General features: G+C 46.4%; 1 protein-coding gene across 1 annotated transcript in view; it reads left to right on the top strand.

The window, feature by feature from the left end:
- Positions 1-383: 383 nt before the first annotated feature.
- Positions 384-24,251, top strand: part of cog1 (component of oligomeric golgi complex 1) — a 66,848-nt gene continuing 42,980 nt past the window's right edge. The window contains exons 1-9 of the mRNA XM_084329627.1: positions 384-763; positions 1,006-1,253; positions 1,441-1,622; positions 2,381-2,560; positions 8,594-8,750; positions 8,894-9,104; positions 9,358-9,733; positions 10,281-10,753; positions 14,993-15,139. Of these exons, the coding sequence (XP_084185753.1) occupies positions 455-763; positions 1,006-1,253; positions 1,441-1,622; positions 2,381-2,560; positions 8,594-8,750; positions 8,894-9,104; positions 9,358-9,733; positions 10,281-10,753; positions 14,993-15,139 (2,283 nt within the window). The 5' untranslated portion in view covers positions 384-454. The remainder of the gene's footprint in view (positions 764-1,005; positions 1,254-1,440; positions 1,623-2,380; positions 2,561-8,593; positions 8,751-8,893; positions 9,105-9,357; positions 9,734-10,280; positions 10,754-14,992; positions 15,140-24,251) is intronic.

Raw genomic sequence — 24,251 nt, 5'->3', positions numbered from 1 at the left:
AGCCCGTTCAAATAATAATGTCCTCCTTGTTGTTTTCACGTGCAATTTCTCTTTTGTGAATTAGGAAACACCATATTAGACCATTTGAAAGTGACAAGAAGAGGTTTAACGCATATCGTGTGCCAGCCCACTGTCTGTTGCAAACAAAACAATGAATTGCTTTCTGATTGTTTATGATTAGGCAGCCTATGCTGTGTTTGTTTACTGGCTAACACAAGTACTTCAGGCGTATACTAAAGTCAGGATACCAGTCGTACATTGGATAGGTGTACACTCACAGCATGGCTGTAATTGAACATCCCGCAGTCAGAGGGCGCTCTCCTTTTATCTGCTCCTTTTCCTCCTGCGCCCCCCAGCGGCGTCACACTTGTGTTTACGTGGTGCATTTTCTCCGTCTTCCGGGTTGTAGTTTTCCAGTTGGCAGCTCTCTCTGGGCATTTATTTTGGATGTGCGATGGCCGTGGTTCCAGCTCAATCTCTCCGGGTTTCGGAGATCAAAGACCCGGCGGTGTTGTTCGAGCGCTACAACACGGAGGAGATCCGCGGGATCGAGCGCAAGGTCCGCGGCGAAATCGAACAGAAGAAGGAAGAACTGCGGCAGATGGTGGGGGAGCGCTACCGGGATCTGATCGACGCGGCTGACACCATTGGAGAGATGAGGCAGTGCTCGGAGAGCGTCGTTCAGTCAATCCAGGATATGCACCAGTACTGTCAGAAGTTGAAACAAGGGAAAAGCAATGCCCAGGCTACCAACAAGCAGGAGGTAAATGGCTAGATAGTTATCTACGCTGCTATTATAGTAGGGCTTTACTATGTATGGTCTCAATTGACTTCAGTGATGATTCCGTTACTCAGCCTGCCACATGAATAAATACACCTGTGTGTTCGTGCACTAGATTATTTTATCAAGAGTGCCAGGTGTCTGTATGTTAGTATGTTGTCTCATAGTGTTTCCTAATGTCTCTATGATAATCATATACTGTGTCCCCCCCTCCCTCCCCCAAGAGCCAGCGCCAGTTGCAGGAGAAGTTCTACACCATGGCGTCGCAGATCAAGCTCCTCCTGGAGATCCCTGAGCGGATCTGGAGTGCCATGGAGGCCTCCCAGTACCTGCAGGCCACGCAGCTCTACCTGCTGTGCTGCCACCTCCACAGCCAGCTGCACCTAGAGACCTCCGCCGGGCCACACTACAGCCCTGTGCTGGCACGCTTCCCCATCCTGGTCCGACAGGTGGCCGCCGCAGGACACTTCAGGTGTGTGTGTGGGGGGGGGGGGGGGGGGGGGGTTCTCTTGTTGGCAATCACATGTTTGCTCATGGTTTACTTAAATGTTTACATTTTGATGTAACGTTACTTACACTACAGTATACTTGAAAGATGAAGTCGGATGAAGTAGCCGACAGAGAGAGACGGAGGACATATGTTGTCTTGTTCTCCTCAGGTCCACTATCCTGATGGACAGTAAGTCTCTGCTGCGGGGCCGGGCTGTGTCAGACCAGGCCATCGCAGAGGCTCTTGTCTCCACCATGCTGCTGGAGGACAGCTCCCCACGCCAAGCCCTGGCCGACTTCCTATTGGCCAGGAAGGCCTCCATCCACCAGCTGCTCAACCAACCACAGCATGGTACGTTGTTACATCATGATTACAGTGTTTCTACGGGCTTCGAAAGCTTGGAAAGAGTCATGGAATTTGGAAAAGTGTGGGTCCAAAAGGTTTTGGAAAGTGACATAAATGTCAAGCTTGGCTGTTGGTAGATGTAATTATAGTATCTTTGAAGGGATAATTTCCTGATTATTAAGGACCATACCAGACTAATTTTGACTTCTTGTCTTCCCGGAGATTGCCCCATTTATATGCAGTGTATGTAGTTGTCAGCCTGCCTTACTAAACACCATTCACACTGCCACTGATGTTGAAAAAGAGTGCAACATACTCAGTATTTCACCCATGTGAACGTCATGGCACTACCTTTTCTCTACTACAGTCCCCGCATGGTGAAGTAGGTTTGTAGTAGAGAGTAATACAGTAATGTTAGCGAAAGTGAAAGGCATTGTGCTTTTCACATGGGTGAACTATGCCTGGTGACTTTCAAGCTTCACAGAGTATGTTTCCACCCCTTTTCAACATCAACAGCAGTGTGAAAGGTATAGGCTGAGATCTACCAAAACATACGCTGTATACACCTATGTACACAAAACGTTTTGAAGATGGGGACAATCTCTCGTAATGACAAAGTCAAAATTAGACTGGTATGGTCCTTTACGTTCCAAGTGATTGTTGTAGCTGGCTAACTAAAGCCTGGGACCTTCAAACAAAGATTGCATTTTAACATCTCAATTGTTCGGAAACATTGACAGATAGAGGTTTTTCTCTTGTTCTAGGGGCTGGCATCAAGGCTCAGGTGTGCAGCCTGGTGGAGCTGCTGGTCACCACCCTGTTCCAGGCCTATGCCGTCTTCTACGTGCCCCCCGAGGGCTGCCCGAGGCCGGGGGAGGGAGCCCTGAGCTGTGGCCTCCTCTTCTCTACCCTGGAGAATGTCACCTCCTCCACCACACCCACAGGTAAACATCAGCAATGTCTATTATTAATGTCTAGCTATTGCAATGATCAGGACTGATGCCCCACTGGCTTCCCACCCGCAAACACTGCCAATCGTGTTCGTAGGTACCGTACACCGGGATCTGAACCCCGGGCCTCTGCAGTGGTAGGCAAGTCCTTAGACTTCTACACTACCCAGCCGACCCCACAAGCCACTCCTATGAGAACAAGTCAAATTCATTTTTGATCACCTACTGATTAGTCTCAATTGTCCTCCTCGTCATAATTTGGGGACTACTGTCTGGTGTATTTTCTTTTTCAAATGGAATCGATACATTCTAATGCCAGACTGATTGCATGAATCCGTTGCTCTCAGACAGAAAACCCTTCATATAGAATGAGAGAATCTGTTGCCTTGCATACCAGCTGTCCATACGTATGCGTGAGCTAAACCAGGTGTCGTCGTTTGCTAGCTTTCATTTAATTAATTTTATTAGTGAATCATACTTGCAACAAATATATATACTGTATGGAGACACTAAAATCAAAGTTCTACCAAGCAGTAAAGTTTTAGGCTGGATATTGACTAACGACCAGAATACATTTTACATGTGTAATTGTTTCTGTTTCACAGGGATAATAACTCAAATCTAAATTACAATTAACACCACGTTTGGGCAATAACCACTCCTGACCTGTTTCCTGCATCCGTATGTTAGACTCTGCATGTACTTTGCAACAATAAAAATGAGCGCTGTGTCAATCGATTTAAATATTTAATCTGATTAATAGCATAATTGTCCATAGTTAAAATAATAAATAAAAAATGTATCTACCTTAAAGGCCAACTTGCAGGTTGTATTTTTGTTCAATAAACAATGTGGACTAGGCCAATGGTGACTTTCATGAAGAAGAAAAAAAAATATTGAAATTGACTCAGTTTTAGCGTTTTTATCAAACATTTTGTCTGCCCAACACAATCACCACGCACATGGATATTTTAATCAATGGTTCTGTTGGTTCATAACGTGCACGTGTAATCGAAATTATGTCGTCACGGCAGGTGCAGGGCACCTGAGAGTCACACACACACAGAGAGTCTGAGAGTCACACACAGCTAGTGGCAGGCAGAGAGCCTTGCTACTAGTTAGCCGAGGAGTAATGAATGAAAATGTATCTGTTTCACCTAACAACACTATTGCTCCGTGATCATAGCCATCCATCTCTAAAGCTAACCACTATTTGTAAAAGCCACAACCATGTTACCATATTTGTACTAATGAAGATCATTGTGTCGTTGTACATATTGTGTATACACCGTTAGAAGCTAGCTAAGTTAGCTAACGTAGCATAGCTTAGCTTGGTAGCCGAAACTCATAACATCACCCGATTTAAAATGGTTCTTTCCTCTTTGTATACCTTTGTCATCACAAGTATTCTGCCAAGGAACTTATGGACACGACAATAGTAGTAGTTATAAGGTGTTTGAGCTTGTAGCGTTAGTTAGCTCATAGCTGATGCACCGAGTGCAGCTAAAGGGGCTACTATCGTATCAACATGCCGGGGCGCATAGCTTGCTAGCCGGCAGGATGTGTGTGCAGCAGTGCTTTGCCTCACAGGTCTGAGAAGAGGACCTACACATTTTACTCGTTCCCAAAACTCTTTTACATGCACGACAGTAGCCATAATGCTAACGTTAGCGGGGTAACGTTAGCCAGAGCCATATAGCCAGCTTGGTACTATGACCCGGGGATAAGGCGACAGCCCACAGACCAGTAGCGCTGCTGTACTGAACAACAGGCTGCCTAGTGGTAAATGTAGTTCTTTTTTTACGACATTAAAAACATTATAACTACCTTGTTTCAACCAGTTGTAGCTGGTCCATCAAAGTCTCCCGACGATTAAACCCATTTGCGTCTTGTAAGGCGTCCATTTGGATCAAGGAAATAGCTTTCTGCACTCGTCAAAACTCCTTGTAGGGGAAAGATACCCGACGTGACGTCATGGCCCTGATAGCTCTGATAAGCTTTTTTGATTCGCGCGTGCGCATGTTATTTGTGCATCAACATTTTTACCCCTTTCAGAGTGGCATTTCCGGCGTCAAATGGAGAAAAAAAATTAAATTAGATGCCAATGATGTAAACTACCCATAATTGAAGAGTAGGGTTTAACCTGCAAGTTGGGCTTTAAACGGATCTTTTTCAAGTTCCAAGTTGTAATACTCTTATCAGCATGAGAGTCAACAAATGCTTGCTTTATGCAGCCATTTAACACAAAAGGATGACCCTCATGTATTGCAAATTTGCATCAAATTCAAAACAGAGTGATGCACAAAATAACTTAACCCTTGTGGCTCCCTGGTACCGATTCTGTCTTTCTTGACTTTTTGTGTGTGTGTGTGTGAGCACAGCGGTGTCTGTTTATTATTATTTCATGAAATTAGGACCACATCTTCATTTTACATATATTTTCATTATGTCAAAAGATTATGATTTGAAACGCTCAAAAAAAAAAGTTTGAAAAAAAGTTACACGAGATACCCTGGCGTCCAGTTTCATCCCATCCACTTCCATGTTAATAAAAACGCAATAAAAACGCAATAGTCTAAAAAAATAATAATATCTCCTCCCTAATCTTCACATCATATATCGATAAATAAACAGAATAATTACACCAGGCATGCACTATAAAACAATACATACCTTTTAGTAATAGATTAGTAATAACCGGTGCTTACTTACCGGTGCCTCTCGGCTATTTCTGAGTAGTCAACCTTTCTTTTTTATAATGGCAGATTCTTATTCACAGGGATTTTGTCCAGTTTTCACACGCTGTAATATGGTGTCTAAAATTTATAGAACTTTTTCAATAAAAACGGACTTAGTATCAAACAAACACGAATATAAGTGGTTAAAATTCGGAAATATTTGTAATTTGTTACAGATATCTTGAGATTAGGCTTTTAATGTTAATTGTGGGACTTTTTTTTTTTTTTTTAAATAGTAAACAGTTAAAATTATAGGACTTTCAACTTGATCCATACTTTCATCTCTTAAGCCTCATGAGTGGAATCGGTACCAGGGAGGCACAAGGGAAGAAAATAATAATTTAAAACAATGAATAAAGTGTGCATGAAATAATAGGGGAAAGAAAACGTTAGGAACTTGTTACATTCACCCACACAAGGGCTGAGTACTCACACCCCCCTCTCTCTCTCACACACACACACTCTCCCAGCTCTCTTTCTCTCTTGCCCCTTCCTCATCTCTCTCACCCCCCCTCTCTCTCTATCACACACACACACACACACACACACACACTTTGAGTCAGAAAAACGGACAACACAAAAACGGACAACACGCTCATCACAGACAAGCTGGATGTAGCCAATTACTTAAACATTTTCTTCACAAACATAGCCACAACACTGGTAAACAAACTACCCTCCCACTCAGGGCGTTATGGGGTAGAACACATAGTAGCTTACTACAAAAACCTAGGGGTCCGCAAGGACGACTTCAAGCTGGAAATGGTAACAACAGATGAGGTACTCAATAAACTGAGCGCCCTCCAACCTAACAAGGCCACTGGCCATGACAACATCCCCTCCAAATTCCTCAGAGACTCAGCAGCCGCCATCACCCCAATCATCACACACATAATAAACCTCTCCATAAAACAGGGACACGTCCCCAAGGACTTCAAAATTGCGAGGGTGACCCCTCTGCACAAAAAGGGCAGCAAATTAGACCCAGGCAACTACCGCCCTGTTTCTATTCTCACCTCCATCTCGAAAGTCATGGAAAAAATAGTCTATGAACAGGTCGAAAAAGTACCTAGCAGAAAAAAATCTAATCTACGAATTCCAATCTGGCTTCAGAACATCCCACTCCACTGACACATGCCTTCTCTATTTGAATGACTACATCAAACAAGAGGTGGACGCAGGCAAATACTGCGGCATGGTCATGCTGGACCTACATAAGGCCTTTGACACGGTCAATCACTCCATTCTGATTGACAAGCTAAAAGCAATTGGTTTTGATAGTCTATCAGTGAGCTGGATGCAATCCTACCTTGAGGGGAGGGAACAGATGGTGGAGGTAAACGGTACCCTATCCCCCCCCCTCACAGTGAGCTGTGGTGTTCCACAAGGAAGCATACTAGGACCGCTACTGTTCCTAATTTATGCAAATGACATGTCGTCAGCTTGTGACTGCAACTTGTTCCTGTTTGCGGACGACTCAGCCCTGCTGGTCTCTGACAAGAACAAGTTACAGGTTGAAAAAACCCTCAGCTCGGAACTAGGCAGAATCTGCATATGGCTCGCTGATAACAAACTATCATTACACATGGGCAAAACAGAGTCCATTCTCTTCGGTTCAAATAACAAACTCAGCAAGACCGACGGCTTCTCAGTTACAGTGGGTGACAATATTGTCACAAGGAAAGATGAAATTACCTACCTGGATTCCATCCTAGAGGCTAATCTCTCCTGTGACAAAATGGCATCCAATGTAATAAAAAAAAGTCAACCAACGAACTCGATTCTTGTACCGGATCTCCTCTCTGGTAAACAAGAATACCATGAAGACTCTGGCAGGAGCACTCATTCAGGGGTACTACGACTATGCTTGCACCTCATGGTACCAAAGCACCTCAAAGGCGCTAAAAACAAAATTACAAACATCTCAAAACAAACTGGTCAGACTACTGCTTGACCTTACTCCTAGAACCCACCTCACCCCTGCCCACTTTGACAACCTAGGATGGCTTAGAGTAGACGACAGAGTACAGCAACTTGCAATGGGCCTGGTCTACAAGATACACTACACGACCAAGGTACCCATGTACATGTCAAAATACTTCCCAAAGGTCAGTGAATACCACGATCACAACACCAGAGGGAGCTCCACAAATCATGTTAAACCCAGATTCGGCTCAAATAAGGGACTAAACACGTTTCGCAATTATGCCACATCAATGTGGAACGCCCTACCCAAAGCTGTAAAGGAATGTGGATCACTACCCACTTTCAAAACCTCTCTCAAGGGACACCTACGGGAGACTGCAATTCAAAACTGGCCCCTGTAAATATCCTAACCCAACCCCCTCCAATGTACAGTAATTTACCTAGTATGGTTTTGTCAATAGTCCAATGTACAATTTTGTTTGTTTGTACAGTGTCTCCTCCCCCCCCCCCTCAATGTACAGTTTTGCTTGTTTATACAGTGTGTCTCCCCCCCCCCCCCCAACCACATCCAATGTAAATTACCCAGTATGGTTGTCAATATCCCAATGTACCCAACCCCCCCCACCCAACCTCCTCCAATGTACAGTTTCTACGTCAAATGTATATACTCCCTTTTCTTGACTCCTTCTGTATCACAAACAGTACTGTATTTGCAAATCTGGTATGTCATAAATGTATAGATGTAGCAGTACTGACTATCTGTATGTCATGTATGTCATATATGTCCTGATGAATTGAAAATGGGGGACCCTGATGTAAACAAGACGAAAGTCTTTCTCTGGTCTGCATCCCCTTAACAATTGTGTGTATTGAGCTGTACTGTATTGTACCCATTCTGCAATCTGTTAATAAAGTTTTCAATCAATCAATCAATCAGAAACAAACATAGTATCAATGAGAGTATCAATAATACACCGGAGTGAAGTCTAGTTATAAAAAGTTAAAAAGAAAGTGAATCGTGAGTTAAAAAAAATAGTGGCGTTAATAGAATTGTGTGTTAATACCGCGTTAACTTTGACAGCCTTAATAAAAATGCAATATGCAATCAATATGACTGCAGTGTCACTCACACACACATCTCCCCCTCCTGGTGATGAATGAGAAATTAACGGGATATACAATATGATAAAAACGGGGGTATATTTGCAAGTTGCACTGGTGCTACTAGCTATAATTTTTAGTAGCACTATTTTAAAAAGATTGTCTCAAAATTAGGGCTGGGTATCGCCACTGATTTCCCAAAACAATTCGATTCCGATTCACAAGGTTCCGAATCCATTATTACTCCTTATTGTCTCCCCAGGTAAAGGCAGGAGGGTGCTGCAGGAGGAGGTCAGCACCGGAAGTTGGTTCAAGTACCTTCCCTCCTCCATCTCCGAGTTCCAGCCCGCCCTCCGCACCCTGGCTCAGCCAATCCAAAGGGAGCAGCTGAGGGACACGCTGCAGCAGTGGATCAATACGTAAGCTCCGGCCAATCAACGCCCTCACCTTTTTAAATAAATAAAAGATAGTGTCAAGCTCACTGAACACAAGTGCTGCTATTCCGCACCAGGGCACAGGTCTCAACCCTAACCCCCCCCCCCCCCCCCCCGTCTTCCCTCAGGTGTAAGGAGGACATGTGTCGCGGCGTCAGCAGCCTGCTGGTCTTTGTGAAGAGTCTGAAGGGCCTGGCTGCCATCAGGGACGCCGTCTGGGACCTCCTCTCCACCGACTCCATCAGTCAGCACTGGGGTGCCGTCTGCCAGCGGCTGCTAGAGCGCCCCCTAGCCATCTGGGAGGACTTCCTGCAGCAGCTCTTCCTGCGGCGGCTGCAGGTAACAAGACTTTTGAGTTCTGCACCGTTCCATTCGAGAAGCTGTAAACACGCATACATTTTTTCTTTTATTAACTAAATCTATGGTCCTATAAATGTTAGTACTCAGTGCCTCAAACTGTGCCAGTAAAATGGGGAAACTGAAACATACGTTCCACCTCTTCTGAGGCCAGTTATGAGAGTGATCTTCCACATTCTGTGTTTCTTTGAGCTTTTATCATTTTATCTAGATATTCTAATTCTACATCCCTCAGGCTATCACTCAGGAGGGCACAGAGGCCATCTCCGCCAGCTCCACCCAGCTCCTCGCCTCCTCTCTGAGAGACCTGGAGAACCAGGCCACCACCCTGTCCCAACCACCACCACCCCTCACTGGCACCAACATGGGCGCCGGCCGCGGGGCCTGGTACGAGGCGGATGTGGCTTCATTCCTGTGGTCCGAGGGGCCGGGGGACCTGCTGAGCGACGCGGCCTGGGTGAGTGTGGCGCAGCGCGGGCAGCAGCGTAGCGGCCTGGCCATGAAGACCCAGGCCCTCACACCATGCGTCCAGAGCTTCTGCTCCTCGCTGGACGCCAAGCTGAGAGCCAGGCTGGACGACCTGCAGCACTACCTGCCAAACCAGAACAAGGGTATGAGGGGTCTGGTCTGGTTTAGTTCATATTTAGGACGGCATAGCTCTTAGGTTACATATGTGGGAAGAGATTTTCTGATGAGTGTAGAATGCAGGCATATCTGAAGAATGAAATACTGAGGGGTGGATTTCCTCAGAGATATAATAGTAATAATATTGCAATAATACACATATATATATATATATATATATATATATATATATATATATATATATATATATATACATACATACATACATATTGATGGATTTTTACTATACAGTGTAACAGTCATCCACAAGATATATATATATTAGTGAAACATACTTAATCTTTTTTATATCTTGCAGCAGTATTGAAAAGTCAAATAAAATGGACCAGTTTGAATTAAATAACACCATGATAATTGTATTACAAGATGAAGACAAAAAACGAAGGAAATGATTGTGATGTGATATATTGGGCATATCACCCAGCCCTGCATATAGACAGTACATGTCACAAAATATATAATCCACCGTTTCTATTGATGAGAAATATACTGTGTCTCTTTGTCCCTACCCAGCTGGCTCTGACACCTCCTCAGCCCTCCTGTCAAACTCGGGACCAGCCAAAGGCCCCAGCGCCTCCTCCTCTTCCTCCTTCGACCGCTTCACAGACGCCGGCGCCGTGGAGGAGACGCTGCGGGAGCGCTGCCTGGCGTGCGTGCGCCACATCCTGTCTGTCGTCCGCTCTGAGCTGCACGTGACCTCGCCCAACCCCACGCCCGGCCCCGCCAGCCTCAGCGCGGTCCTCTTCATGGCCAGGCTGTGCCAGTCCATGGGGGAGCTCTGTCCCCACCTCAGGCAGTGCATCCTGGGGAAGGGGGGCGGGGCTGAGGCCGTCACCAAGGAGACGCCCCGGCTGGGCAGGAAGCTGGGCAAAGCCAGGGCGGCCTCGGAGGTCAGCCCCGCCCAGGCCAAGTGGGCGTGTCTGAAGGAAGAGCTGCTGGCCTGCAGCATGGAGGCCTACCGTATCTGGAGCTCCGCCCTCTCAAAGGTCAGGACTAGGGGAGACTAAGCCTGTCAAAGGTCAGGACTAGGAGAGACTAAGCCTATCAAAGGTCAGGACTAGGAGAGACTAAGCCTGTCAAAGGTCAGGACTAGGGGAGACAAAGGTCACGACTAGGGTAGACTAAGCCTGTCAAAGGTCAGGACTAGGAGAGACTAAGCCTGTCAAAGGTCAGTACTAGAAGAGACTAAAGGTGCTCCCATAGTCAAGCGGACCGTACACGGAGCGGACTCCGCGAAGGTCTGCGCGGACTCAAAGCGGACTCCAAGTGCGAAGCTCCAATTTTCTAATGCGCGGACGTCCGCGCTGCTCGGCGTTTTGGTTGACATCGACCTGCATTTAATGTGACGCCGATCTGCATTTTACTCTGACCATTCGCTCCGTGCCAAGATAGAGTAGGGCAGGATCATGATTAAATGGGTAGGATTGGTCCGGTAAAACGTTGGCAGGTAGATGACGCTAAATTTAGTTTTACTATCGCTAATCGTCACCCATTCCAATTCATATACATTTGGACCATGTCTTTTTTCATCATCTGAAGAAACTTGAGATGTTTGAATGGCTTTTCTAAATGAAGTGTGTAAAACGACCAGTTTTACTTTGAAATATTGGAAACGGAGATAACATCTCCGTTTCCAATATTTCGAAATAAAACTGGTGTTTTTATTTCATGCAATGCCTGTTTGCCATTTCAGCACCACGCGCTGTCCACCTCATGTTGAGCAAGCCTATATGGTACATTGCACCTCGCTGCCTATATACCCGTTATTCACTCTCAACATGGATAAAACATAAAGTATGCATATAATAAAAATAATATGATGAAAATAAAATAAATGTCATATTTTTTTTTATCCACTTTTCTCCCCATTTTTCTATTTTTCTCCCATCCCAATTTTCGTATTATCCAATTCTTCCCTCCCCTGTCTTGAACGTTGCTAGACTATGCCTCCCACTGGTTGGTTGTAGTGAGGATGGAAGCCTTGCATCACGTGTCCCCTCCGGTACACGAGGAGGCAGCCTGTCGCATCTTTTCACCGCAGCAGCTCGAACTCTCAGTGGCGAGGAGTAACGCATGGGAGGCTCACACTGCCCCCGCTACTTCCTGCTTCCGCCGCACCGGTGTCACCAAACCGACCTGTAGGAGTCGCTGTCCACAACGTCTAATACCCACCCACCGGCTTTCCCACCCTCTAACACTTGCCAATTGTGTTAGTATGAACGACCGGCCAGCCGGTAGCAACGCAGAGAGCTGGGCTTGATACCAGCATATCCTGCGTTAGTGGCGAGCGCCTTGCCCACTGTGCCAATCAGCCGCCCAAATAAATATCATATTCTCAAAATAAACTGACGGGCCAGAAACTATTGCTGGTGGGCCAATTTCGGCCCGCGGGCCGCCTATTGCAGACCCATGAATAGACTCTTTATTTTGACATCGGATGACGACGACATGACAGAAGTTGAACAGCGTGGGACATTTTTTTGTAAACTGGCGCGAGACATGTAGGAAATTGGTCTGCGGAGGTCCGCAGAGGTACGCTCGACTATGAAAGCTCAAAGAGTCCACGCGGAGTCCAGTCCGCGTACAGTCTGCTCGACCATGGGAGCACCTTAAGCCTGTCAAAGGTCACGACTAGGAGAGACTAAGCCTGTCAAAGGTCAGGACTAGGAGAGACTAAGCCCTCTCAAAGGTCAGGACTAGGAGAGACTAAGCCCTCTCAAAGGTCAGGACTAGGAGAGACTAAGCCTGTCAAAGGTCAGGACTAGGAGAGACTAAGCCCTCTCAAAGGTCAGGACTAGGAGAGACTAAGCCCTCTCAAAGGTCACGACTAGGAGAGACTAAGCCTGTCAAAGGTCAGGACTAGGAGAGACTAAACATGAGACTAAACATTTAGGCTTTAAATTCACCAGGCCTGTTTGACATTATGTCTTTACCCTACAAATCATATCCAGACACACACTTCCTCCTCTAATTTGGCCAACTCCAGTATGAGAGTGCATTTCATCCACTCAACAAGTGAACAAACTATGAAAAAATACACATTACTGTATACCAGGGGTCTCAAACTCGCGGGCCAATTGCGGCCCGAAGGATGATATTTTGCGGCCCCCTACTTGACGTCAACGTTTATTGTTAATGCGGCCCGCGCGGGCGCGCGCAACTGTTTGCCGAGTCGTTGCGCGAGAGTTGGAAGTTTTATTTATTTAATCACTTGTAGGCTACCATAGCGCAGGCTCATGACGGCAACGTTGTGTTAGTGACTTGGTTGAAACGTGATTCCGGAGTGATATCAAGTAAAGTGGAAGGAAAATATATCCTCACTATCTCCTCTGACTGCGAGCAGTGCTCTGCATAAGCGGCTGGCTGCACTGACAACTGTCTGTGTCTGTGTACGGGTCTGGTCCAATCACATTCAGCGTCCCGTCAGCGTTCCCCCCCCTCACCCACAGTCTGCGAATCAGATGCAGAGTAGGGCGGGTCTTCACGGATTGCATGTCGTCTCTCTCTTTCAGTAAAAATCAGAGCAGAGTTGACCGCGCATCTACAGTAAACTCGCTCCCAGTTTTATCTCTGTGAAATTAATCATAAATGTAGCTACTAGCCTAGTTTCGCCAGCAGGCAGCCAGCAGAAAAATATGGCATTTTAAAAGATGGTCAGTAAAAGAAAAGTCGACTGCAATTCAAAGGTGAATGGACTGAAAAATATGCGTTCATCCCTAGTCCCAGCACCAAACCAATGTGACTATATGCCAAGAAACGGTAGCTCTTGTGGAGGGTGGCAATTTGAAAATAATGTATGACTGAGTGATGGAGACCATGTTTGAAGGCAAACAAAAGCAAATCCCCCTCAGATCGCACAGCAACCAGAATAACTGAAATACTGGCTGGTGATTTGATTAAACAGATTTGTGATAGAAAAAAAAAAATGCACAGTGCATTTCCATAGCTGTGGATGAGTCCACTGACACCACTGAGAAGCCTATGTTCTGAAGAACCATTCATGTTCTGATGAACTGTTCATGTTCTGAAATGTTATTGCTAAAGATTGAGAAGATTGGATCAGTTGTACTTTTTTTTTGAATACTTGAAACCCTTTTTTTGTGGAATATTTGATGCGGCCCAGCCTCACCCAGACTCTACCTCCAGCGGCCCCCAGGTAAATTGAGTTTGAGACCCCTGCTGTATATTGACATAGCCTAGCTACTAATGAGGAATTATCCAAATAGTAGACTTGAATTAGAGTGGAGGCAGGGTGTGGCTAGTTCATACACAGCTGGGCGCATGCATGTATGATAATGTTCTTTAGAGAATCCATTATAAAACATGTGACAGGTCTTTGTGTTTACCAGTCTGGTAAGTCTCCCTGCGATTTTCAATGGATCTTCAACCCCCCCCCAAAAAACTGAATATAATAATGCTGTCTAGAACAGTATGTTGTCTATGAGAAAAACTGCAGGGAACCATTGCTTCAGACAGCAGAGTTAACGTTAGTTAGCTTGTTGCTTTGTTCATACAAAGAAGTTAAGCAGCTGTACTAAAATTAAGTAATGTGATTCCTTATTGACATAAAAATAAATGCAATAGACGTTGTTTCATCTTTGGAAACACTTCTGTAAGCGAGGGCTTTCGGCCGCCATTAATTTGAGCGGATGTTGGGGGTTAGTTTAGTTCTTCCTCACCCGGCTAGCAGGGTCGCAAGGTATTATGGTATATCCTCCTCTACCTAAGGAACCATTGCCTCATTTGTCAAAATGAGGTACCTAGAAAGGATGCATCATACCCGTTTTGAGCTTAAAAAATGTTCAACTTCCTAACTAGAAATGCTCCCTATATACTGTAGGAAGCTTCCTTGCATTTGAGGAGGAGCCTATGATTCACTTGCAACTTTTTGGACACAGCTAGGGCTCCAAGCAACTAATGGCTATTTTGATAGTTGATTAATCTATCGATTATTGATCTATCGGTTGAGATGCAGCACAACATAGACCCAAATAATTGATTATGAAAATAGTTGGCAAATAGTTGTCGACTATAGGGCTGACCCAGATTAGTCGACTAATCGATCGAAAGGAGCCGTAGTCGACTGCCAACCTCTTAGTCTAATGCAAAAGAAAAAAAGATTATAATTTTTTTATATATACTGTATATGTCATTGTCGTAACACCCTTTACTATCAGCGTACTAGTAATCTACGGATGTCATATTGTGTTGCTCTATGTTCACAGGTGCTATTGGATAGGTTTGCTACAGCTCTACATGCAGAGTCTGCCGGTGACATCTTAGTGACGGCAACCAACTGGGAGGAGCTAGAGATCCAGGAAGAGGCGGAGTCGGGCAGCAGTGTCATGTCCAAAATTAGACTTCCTGTCCAGGTCAGTGATTGACATGTCCTCATTGTTGACGTATGAACACACACACATTTACACGTACATACCGACCATTCATTCAATACATGTTGTGCAACGTCATTGGTCATTTTTAGATGTGATGCACCTCCATGACCAGAAATGTCACTCACTCACTCACTCACTCACTCACTCACTCACTCACTCACTCACTCACTCACTCACTCACTCACTCACTCACTCACTCACTCACTCACTCACTCACTCACTCAGCATTAACACATTAACTGCCACGGAGTTTGCCCGTCTCATACCACTCTCTGCCACCACTCTAAGCCTATGGAGATGTTTACCTTCTTTGCAGGGCTATAACTTTTTAAATTGTATTGCTAAATTGACATTACTATGGCCCATTCAACATCGATTATCTATCGTTCAGGATGTAGGAACGTTATACTTTTTCATTCATAGATTCATACGAAAATACTGTCTAGAATATAATTATGTTTTTATCGTTTTCTGCAGTAATTCCTAGAACGTGAGTTATAGGCATAAACACATATATAGATTATCAACTGCCGTTTGTTGCCAATACACGCTATATAAAAAATGTCAACTGTACATGATCCTAAACGTTATGACTGATCATGCGCGGATGAACGGGAGGGGGGGGGGGGGGGGTAAGAGGACGCTGAAAATGACGTCAGCGTCCTCTTACCGTTTGCCGATGAGACTGGAGGAAAAAGATCACACTTATTTGACGTGGATCGACTTGATCCATTTCCGGTTTGTATAATAATAATAAACGGCCAAATCATATCGATTATTGAGTTATGGCAGCAATCCATATGTACGATGTGTGTCTAGAGTCCCGCAACAATATGTGAGTGCCAGATTCATTTCCCCGGTACACGGAGATCACCAGAGATCCATTTCCGGTTGTAACTCGGTCGATCACCACCAGGCGGCAGTATTGAAGCGTTGCAGAGTTGTGCAGGTTCCCACTGTATCAGCCGAGGCTGGGTGAGGGCATTGTGAATACCATGGCGAAAAAATGAAATATGATCTCAATAACGTCATACGCCGTGGAATGGCAGAATTAGCATGACCTTGAAACACGTTGTACGACGGTTTTGGCGCAGGATGTGTTAAGATGACATCAACGTCAATAACACAAAGTGTCGACATAGGGTAGCCCACCTACCCTATGAATGCTCCTGGTAGAAAACACCATTTCATTTGACTGATATTCTGAGCCGTGTTTATACGGTAGCACGATTTTCCATTTGTCCAAAACCAGGGTTGATGCGTTAGTATTAAGTAGGGATGCTCGATATTGGCTTTTTTACCGATATACCGATATTGTCCAACTCTTCATTTCCGATACCGATATATGCAGGGTTTCCCCCCCCCAAAAATGGAATAATTTCAGGTAATTAACATTACATATTTCTTGTCGTGGAATTAACACAACATTATGCATACTTTTGACAATAAAAAAAAATCTGAATGTGTTCTTACTTGCTTGCCTGGGTAAATAAAGGTTAAAAAAAATAAAAATTTATAAATAAAATTTAAACCCATACCGATAATTTCCGATATCACATTTGAATGCCAATATCGGCCGATAATATCAGTAGGCCGATAATATCGGACATCCCTAGTATTAAGTTAAGTTACTGACATTCTGAGCCATGTTTATATTGTAGCTACGTTGGCTAAGTATTGAAGTTACTGAAAGGTCGATGCACACTAAGTACCAATCCCAATTCCCTTCCTATGGCCCTACCCCTAGTTTTGGAGTGCCCTCGACTGGGTAGTGACCCTTCAGAACGGAGCTACAAGGGGAAGGAGTTGAAATCTTTACCTAGGAAATGGGACACCCCTCTTTACGTCATCAGTAGTAAAATAATGGAAAGGACTTACATATATATATTTTTTTTATCTACTTTTTCTCCTATCTTTCTGTATTTTTCTCTCATCCCAATTTAGTTGTTATGCCAATTCCCCCCTCCCCTTCCTGGTCATTGCGCGCATTTCCCCCCAGCTAGCAGCCTCTTTTCACCTGACAGCGAGGACTCTCACTGGGGAAGTGTAACGCGTGGGAGGATCACACTACCTTCCCTAGTTCCCTCCCTCGCTGTGCAGGCGCCCTGACCGACCTGTAGGAGTCGCTGTTTACAACGACCAGGACCCACCCCACCGGCTTTCCACCCGCTGACACTGCCAATTGTGTCAGTATGGACGACCGCGGCAGCCGGAGGTACCGCGGCAGCCGGATTCGATCCCACTGTCTCTGCGGTGGTAGACGGGCGCTTAGTCCGCTGCACTACCCGGCCGCCCTGGACTTACATATTTCTGTAGTGATGCATACATTTTGTAGTTATACGTATATATTGTACATATAACTTAATACACAGCTTATGTGGTTTTTATATTTAACATATAATGATAGGCCTACATATTTATTGTATGTAACTAACATCTGCGAGTTACGAAACACCACAGGTTCTCTGTAACCGGACAAGTCTCTACAACATTTTGACAAGGGGACTGGCGTTCTACGACCCCGGCCGCAGATAAAACAAACCCAGAATGATGAGCGGTACTGCCCGGTTTGTGCGGTTGAACAGTTTCACAGTATCTGATATCTAAACTGACATAACCACCATGACCGCCATCAAAAGATACCTAAATACATACATTTCTTTCTTGATTTAGAGCAGTGGAAATAGTTGTAATCATTTGAACTTCCTCAAGGGGAAAAGTGTTATATCAAGTTCTGCAAAAACCAAATAGGCTGGTACGTAAAAAATATACGTATGACGTACGTACAAAATATACATATCACTACAGAAACCTAAGTCCTTTACATCCTCCCTTCTACCACTCTGTTTCGAGTCGGCGTCTGAAGACACTGCGTTTGGAGGGCCAGTTGGAGGGCTACATGACCACTACCCTTAGATCAAAATAATCGGTACACTCTACCCTACGCTACCACGCACAAGACGGAGAGGGGTAGGACCAGGTGGTAGGGGGGCAGGGGGGATTGGGTTTAAAGGGGACATGCATTGCTATTCCTAGCACTATATGGGCAACTTTACACAATTCCTGTGAGTCTATTGAAGACATCTGTAAGTTTTTTTTTCTCAAAAAAATGCATTGTTTTATATTTCTAATCAAGTACTCAAAACGATAGGTTATGTATATAACCTAGTTATATTAGTATTGGCTGAGCGTCCCGCTCTAGCCTAATGAGATACCCCTTATCTCCTAGTACCTACTGTACACCACCACGAACAACTTAACACTTTGGCTGCCAGGAAACGTGTTTAGACGTCATTGCCGGCCATGCTCAAGTTGCCGGAGGACGCTTTACAGCGTCCTTATATCAATATTTCAAAAATCTGCGATCGGATTCATATGTCCCCTCCGCTGGCCTGAGATCCACCAGGAGGACCCACTGAGCTCTCTGGCGGTTCAGGAGCGCCATCTGGTGGCCGATCGGCGCAATCGCATTAGATGATTGGTATAACGCTGCCCACGGAATTATAAACGTGATTTGGACGTATATACCATTATACAAGCTGGAGATGGACCGGGTAAAAATATATCCCATAATGATAAAATTTCAACTCGACGATGATCGCCCAACGGCGCGCGGAGACTGGGGTGAGTTTTAGCGTGTAACGTTACCGTCTTAGATACTAACTGCTATTATCAACATTTGACCCACATTAGATGATTGGTATAACGCTGCCCACGGAATTATAAACGCCCCCCTAGCCCATCCGGTCAACATCAGATGACGTGTAGTAACTTCTAGAAGTACGTCTAGTTGGAATTTTTTATATCGCGCTGATTGCCATAAAACTGTATTGCATCATCAATATAATGCATTTGGGGCTATAGATCACGTTCTGGAGAAAGCTGCAGAAAGAGATGAAAACATACTTATACATTAGACCATACTTTACTATGAATATGTGAATAAAAAAGTTTAACGTTGCTACACAATGAACAATACATATAGGACTTTGAATGGGCCCTAATAATGGCAATGTAGCAATAGAATTTAAAAAGTTATAGCCATGCAAAGAAGGGGTACTTCTCCATAGACAAATAGAGCCGGCAACCTATGGTATATCATGAATTTAACCCAAGGCAACCAAAGTGTTAATGCACCCATACCTGACCGGGCCCCGCCCCTATGGAGGCGTAGCCTATAAGACCATGGTCATGGTCACCAAACACTCTTCCTCGCCAAATCTCGTTCCAGTAAAAGATCCCTCAAAAGGGAACTCAGGGCCGCGTAGAGCGGGACGCTCAGCCAATACTAATATAACTAGGTTATATACATAACCTATCGTATGGCTATCGCGTCCCGCTCTAGCCTAATGAGATATGGGTTAGAGCGGACGCGAGACCCAACAGATGTACCCCCTGAGGACCCGTAAGCCCACATCAAGGGGTGCGGGGAGCCCTGTCACCCCATCCTTCCTAATGAAGGGGGGGCGCAGTCAACTCCACCTGAATGCGAACAAGAGGGAACTAGAACCCCTTGAACACACTGCACAGGCGGAACCACGTGTGACTCAACACACTGTGGCCCATACCCACACACTCCTGCTACCCTACCAAAGGACGGGAAGCAGGAAAGGCCACAGACCCCAGAACCGCCTGGGAGACAGAACCCCCGGTCATGTCCATGAGGTAAAACCTTACAAAGGGGCCCGGGGAGGACCATGAAGCTGCAGCACAGATGTCCTCCACCGAGGCCCCACCCAGGAGAGCGGCAGAGGCAGCCACCCCACGAGTGGAGTGCGCCCTGACGCCCCCAGGGGGATCCTGCCCAGCCAACGTGTAGCAGAGGGCAATGCCCTCGCACAACCAATGGGACAGGCGTTGTTCGATAGTGCCTTACCGGCATGAGAACCACCGTGACAGACAAAAAGCCGAACGGTGACCCCGAGGTCCTGAGTACGGCTGAGGCAATTCCCAAAGCACGGACCGGACATGACAGGTGGAGAACCAGGTCTATACAGGTCTATGGAGGAGAACCAGACCCCCACCTGACAGTGTTCAACAGGTAGGAGACGATCCAAAAAATGCTGAACCTTCCCATGGGACAGGTCCAGCCTGGGTCTGACCCCCCCCCCCCCCCCCCCCCCCCCTCCCGATTTCTCAGGCAGAGAACACCGGGAGGAGAACACCACGACGATGGCTTGCTTCGTCCACAGAGATTGGATCTTGTTGACCAGAGCTGTCACTGCTGGAGACCCTGACAATAGGGTCTGTACCAAACCTGAAAACGGGTGGGGTTGTGTAAACACAAGTCCCCGCCTCAGCGTTCTCTCCATCCACCTCGACATATGGTACTGCCGTAGTCATATGTGATGACACTCCCAACGCACCCGCCGCCATGTGGCGCAGGTCCGCCAGGAACTGTAGATAGTTGGCCCGGTCCCCCCGCTGTGCGTAGCCAACCCTGGAACCGTGTGAGCAGAGCGTTCCGTGTCGGGACATCTGACCCTGACACCACCCACGAGGTAATCGCACCCAAGGGGGGACCCCGACAGAAAGGGCCGGTTTGATACGGGGGGCTTCCTAGGTGAAAAAAGCCCCCCCACTGAACACCCCTCCAGAACATGCTGAGGAGTTGTTCTGCAGCCGGACATGCAAGGTGTAAGGACCCCATGGGTTCCTACACACCGTAGCCCTGCAGTGATATTACTACCACCCCAAATCACGCGTGCCTGCGAGACCACTGCCAATTTTCAGGAATGGGAGGCACCAACATGATACCTGGCCTGGCGAAGGCGAGGCCCGGGAAGCCCGCACTGTGTGCCTCAAAAGGTTTCGAGCCCCCCTGCTGACAACACTTAAGTTGACAGACGTAACACCAGGCTCAACCAACACAGCTTATGGTGTGGGAGCCGCTTGACAGCACAACATTCTCACGGACAGACCCAGGCTCAGCCATGGGTGTCAGCCCCTGTCCCCATGAGAAGCGAAAAGTGGGGCCGCCCGCGCTTCAACGAAGGCACGCGGCCCGCAGCCAAAGGAAACAATCAGAGCTCACTTTTTCCGCTGGTGTTGGGGAAGGGAGTGATCGGAGAGCGGGCTGCTCGCGGCAGGACGGTGACGGCTTGTTTGTTAAAGCCGAACCCATCCAACATGGCCGATCCCTCGGCCGCCAAGGCTGTCGGCCTTGTGGACACCTGTCGAATCAACGCCCAGGATACCTCCGGCAAGGGAAAACATGGCCGCCTGTCGAGGGCCTCGTCATCGCCGCTGACGAGGCCGTACTCTCTCTTCTTCTGGCTGCGCGGTGTGATGCGGTGTGGGGCCTAGGACAATACCGCCCGCGCTCCAGCAGAAGACCAAAATCCCCTGCGGAGAGGGGAACCCTGAGCGGTTATAGCTTGCGGCTGGGTCAAAGCTAATAACGTCAACAACCTCGCGCGATGTGTCGACGTCGGCTGGCCCTCAAGGCCCCGCCACCAGACACCATTTTTTTAATAGAAAAAAACAGCAATTCGAACACCGTTCTAATCGCTGCCAATTCCATACCGTGGCGGTACAGGCTTTAGCAGCCCACCAGCCACTCGCCAGGCCGACCCACCCATGGCGTCGGCCGGGCGGGGCACTGTTTCAATATGTCAAAAACAAAGGACTGATGTTAACACTTTGAGCGCCACGCCTGGTTTTCCATTTTACCGCTTGAATGCCACCATCGGCGCCAATGTTAACGTTAATATCGCCTAATCTATGTTTTAAATTATGGCTATGTGTCTAATCTGCCCATCGCATTATCAAATACTATTTTCCAGTCAGTGCTGTGAAGGCAGATTGTTTTTTTATCGCGTCGTTTCCGTTTCAGAGCAGTTAGAAAAGCCCCCGTTTTGATATAAAAAACAGCTCATTCTGGAGCATTCTATGAAAATCGTCTTTTAGTGGAATATTCCACAACGTTGATATTCGTCTGCCTTTTTATGAATCGTTTTCAAATAAACGCTAGATGATCAATATTATATGTGCACGCAAGCACATTACGGCCGCGCACTGATAATCGCTCCGTTGATTTCCTCACGGAGTTTTACAGTGAAACCGAAAGAAGACATTTCACAAAACAGCTTATAACTTCATCAAACTTACTCTGATTATCCTACCACTGATAACATAGAGACCGTACCTGACATCAGATGGTATCCAACTGGTATATTCCAATTCCTGATCACCATTCGAAAAAATCGATACGTGTATGGATCCAACGCGATACAGTAGAACTCCATGATCCGCGGGGCTCTGAGGCTCCAGAATGAACTCTGGTAACCCCGGCTGGATCAGTGAACTGGAAAATGTGGAGTACCGGATTTTTTTCCCCATTGAGTCCATTCCAAAATCACTTATGTCATCTGGGAGACGACAGGGGGCGCTTTTTTCCACAGTGATCGCCGGCGCCCCTCGGCTATACTCGGGTAGGCTCGGGTGATGCAATAATTTTTCAGATCGCAAAAAAAAAAAAAAAAAAAAAGATTCAGAGAAATCTCGTGAGTGGCATGCAACCACCTATAAAAAAACCAGAGAAATCTTGTGAGTGGCACTCAAAGTGTTAACACGGAGCACCAGTGGTGGTTGCAAACAGCAACCTCCACTGTGGTGTGCACCATGAAAGGGTTAAATGAATAAAAGAACTAACCCACAAAATACTGTAGAATGAGCAAACCCATATACACAACGTTAAGGGGAGGCGGACCAGAGCGAACTAGTCCCGCCTTCATTCAAAATATTCACAACAGCACACCAGCCCTAGCTTAGCCCATTTACCAAAAAAGGTAAACAAAGCCCCCCCCCCCGCACTACTCCCCCAGTAGACACCGATTGACCGTCAGCATAAATGGTTGAGAGGAGAGAAAGCTGTAGCAAAGACAGACCTTCTCATAGCAGAGTGACAGAACGAAACAGTAGCCCCCTACACTACTACAGCCTAGCGTGAGGCGATGTGGGACCCAGATCAACAACCGCCTGCGCACAGACACGCAACATGTTTACCATGTCGGCTGGACCCATAGCCCCACTACCCGACGCCAATGTGGATAGGAACTAGCCAGCTGAGCCATAACCCGCCGTTAAGTCCCATCCTGCAGTAGTATAGCTCTACTGCTACACCGCCGAGCTCACGCATCGGCCCCAGATGGGGACACCGTTCCACAGACCCCGCCGGAACACAAAGGTAACGTACCTGGCTAGGCTACCTAGCCACGGCCTACCCTGTTGTCAACCCATTTACCCGTAAAAAAGGTAAATAGGACTCAGCAAAAACCCCACAACAGCTACCGACTGACCTTCATTGATGAACCGGGCAAGAGGAGGGAGAAGTGACAACATCTCACGGCGGAGACATTAGAACAGCGTAGCAGTTAGCATGTAGCAGTAGTGTTAGCATGTAGCATTAGCGTTAGCATGTAGCATAGCATTAGATGTTTAACAGCACGCCCAAGACCGTTTGGAAACCGTTCACTGCAGTGAAACGTTCACCAAACCATCCTGCCCCCGGCGCCAACACACAACATGGTTGTGTAACAAAACAAACCAGCATTACTAACACTGATACCCATGCCTGAAGACACAGGGCCTACCTGGGTACAAGCTGGCCCGACAGCCAATCTTGCACAGCTGAACCTTGGTCTGCTGCCATCAGACGAGGAAACATCAACATAGGCCCGTCGTGTCGCTGTAAACATGCTTCGAAGATGCCAGGGGCCAGCAACCTCCGGTAAGCTTTCAACATTACACAATTCCTCCAATCTTTTTCATACTACTAGTTACATACGGTGCACGCAGCCGATATGATGGAACGAAAATAGAGGAAGAGTGTTTGGTGACCATGACCATGGTCTTATAGGCTACGCCTCCATAGGGGTGGGGCCCGGTCAGGTATGGGTGCATTAAGTTGTTCGTGGTGGTGTACAGTAGGTACTAGCAGGGTTCCCACGGACCTGGAAAACATGGAAAACATGGGATTCATGGGATTCATTTTCCAGGTATGGAAAGGCATGGAAACTGAGCAAAAGTGACCAATTACATGGAAATAGAAACAGTTGTCCTTGAAAATTTTATTGGATGACGTGTAATA

The sequence above is a fragment of the Notolepis coatsorum genome (genome assembly GCF_963971535.1).
Source record: "Notolepis coatsorum genome assembly, chromosome: 14".
Classification (NCBI taxonomy): Eukaryota; Metazoa; Chordata; class Actinopteri; order Aulopiformes; family Paralepididae; genus Notolepis; species Notolepis coatsorum.
This window is presented reverse-complemented; position numbering and strand designations above follow the sequence as displayed.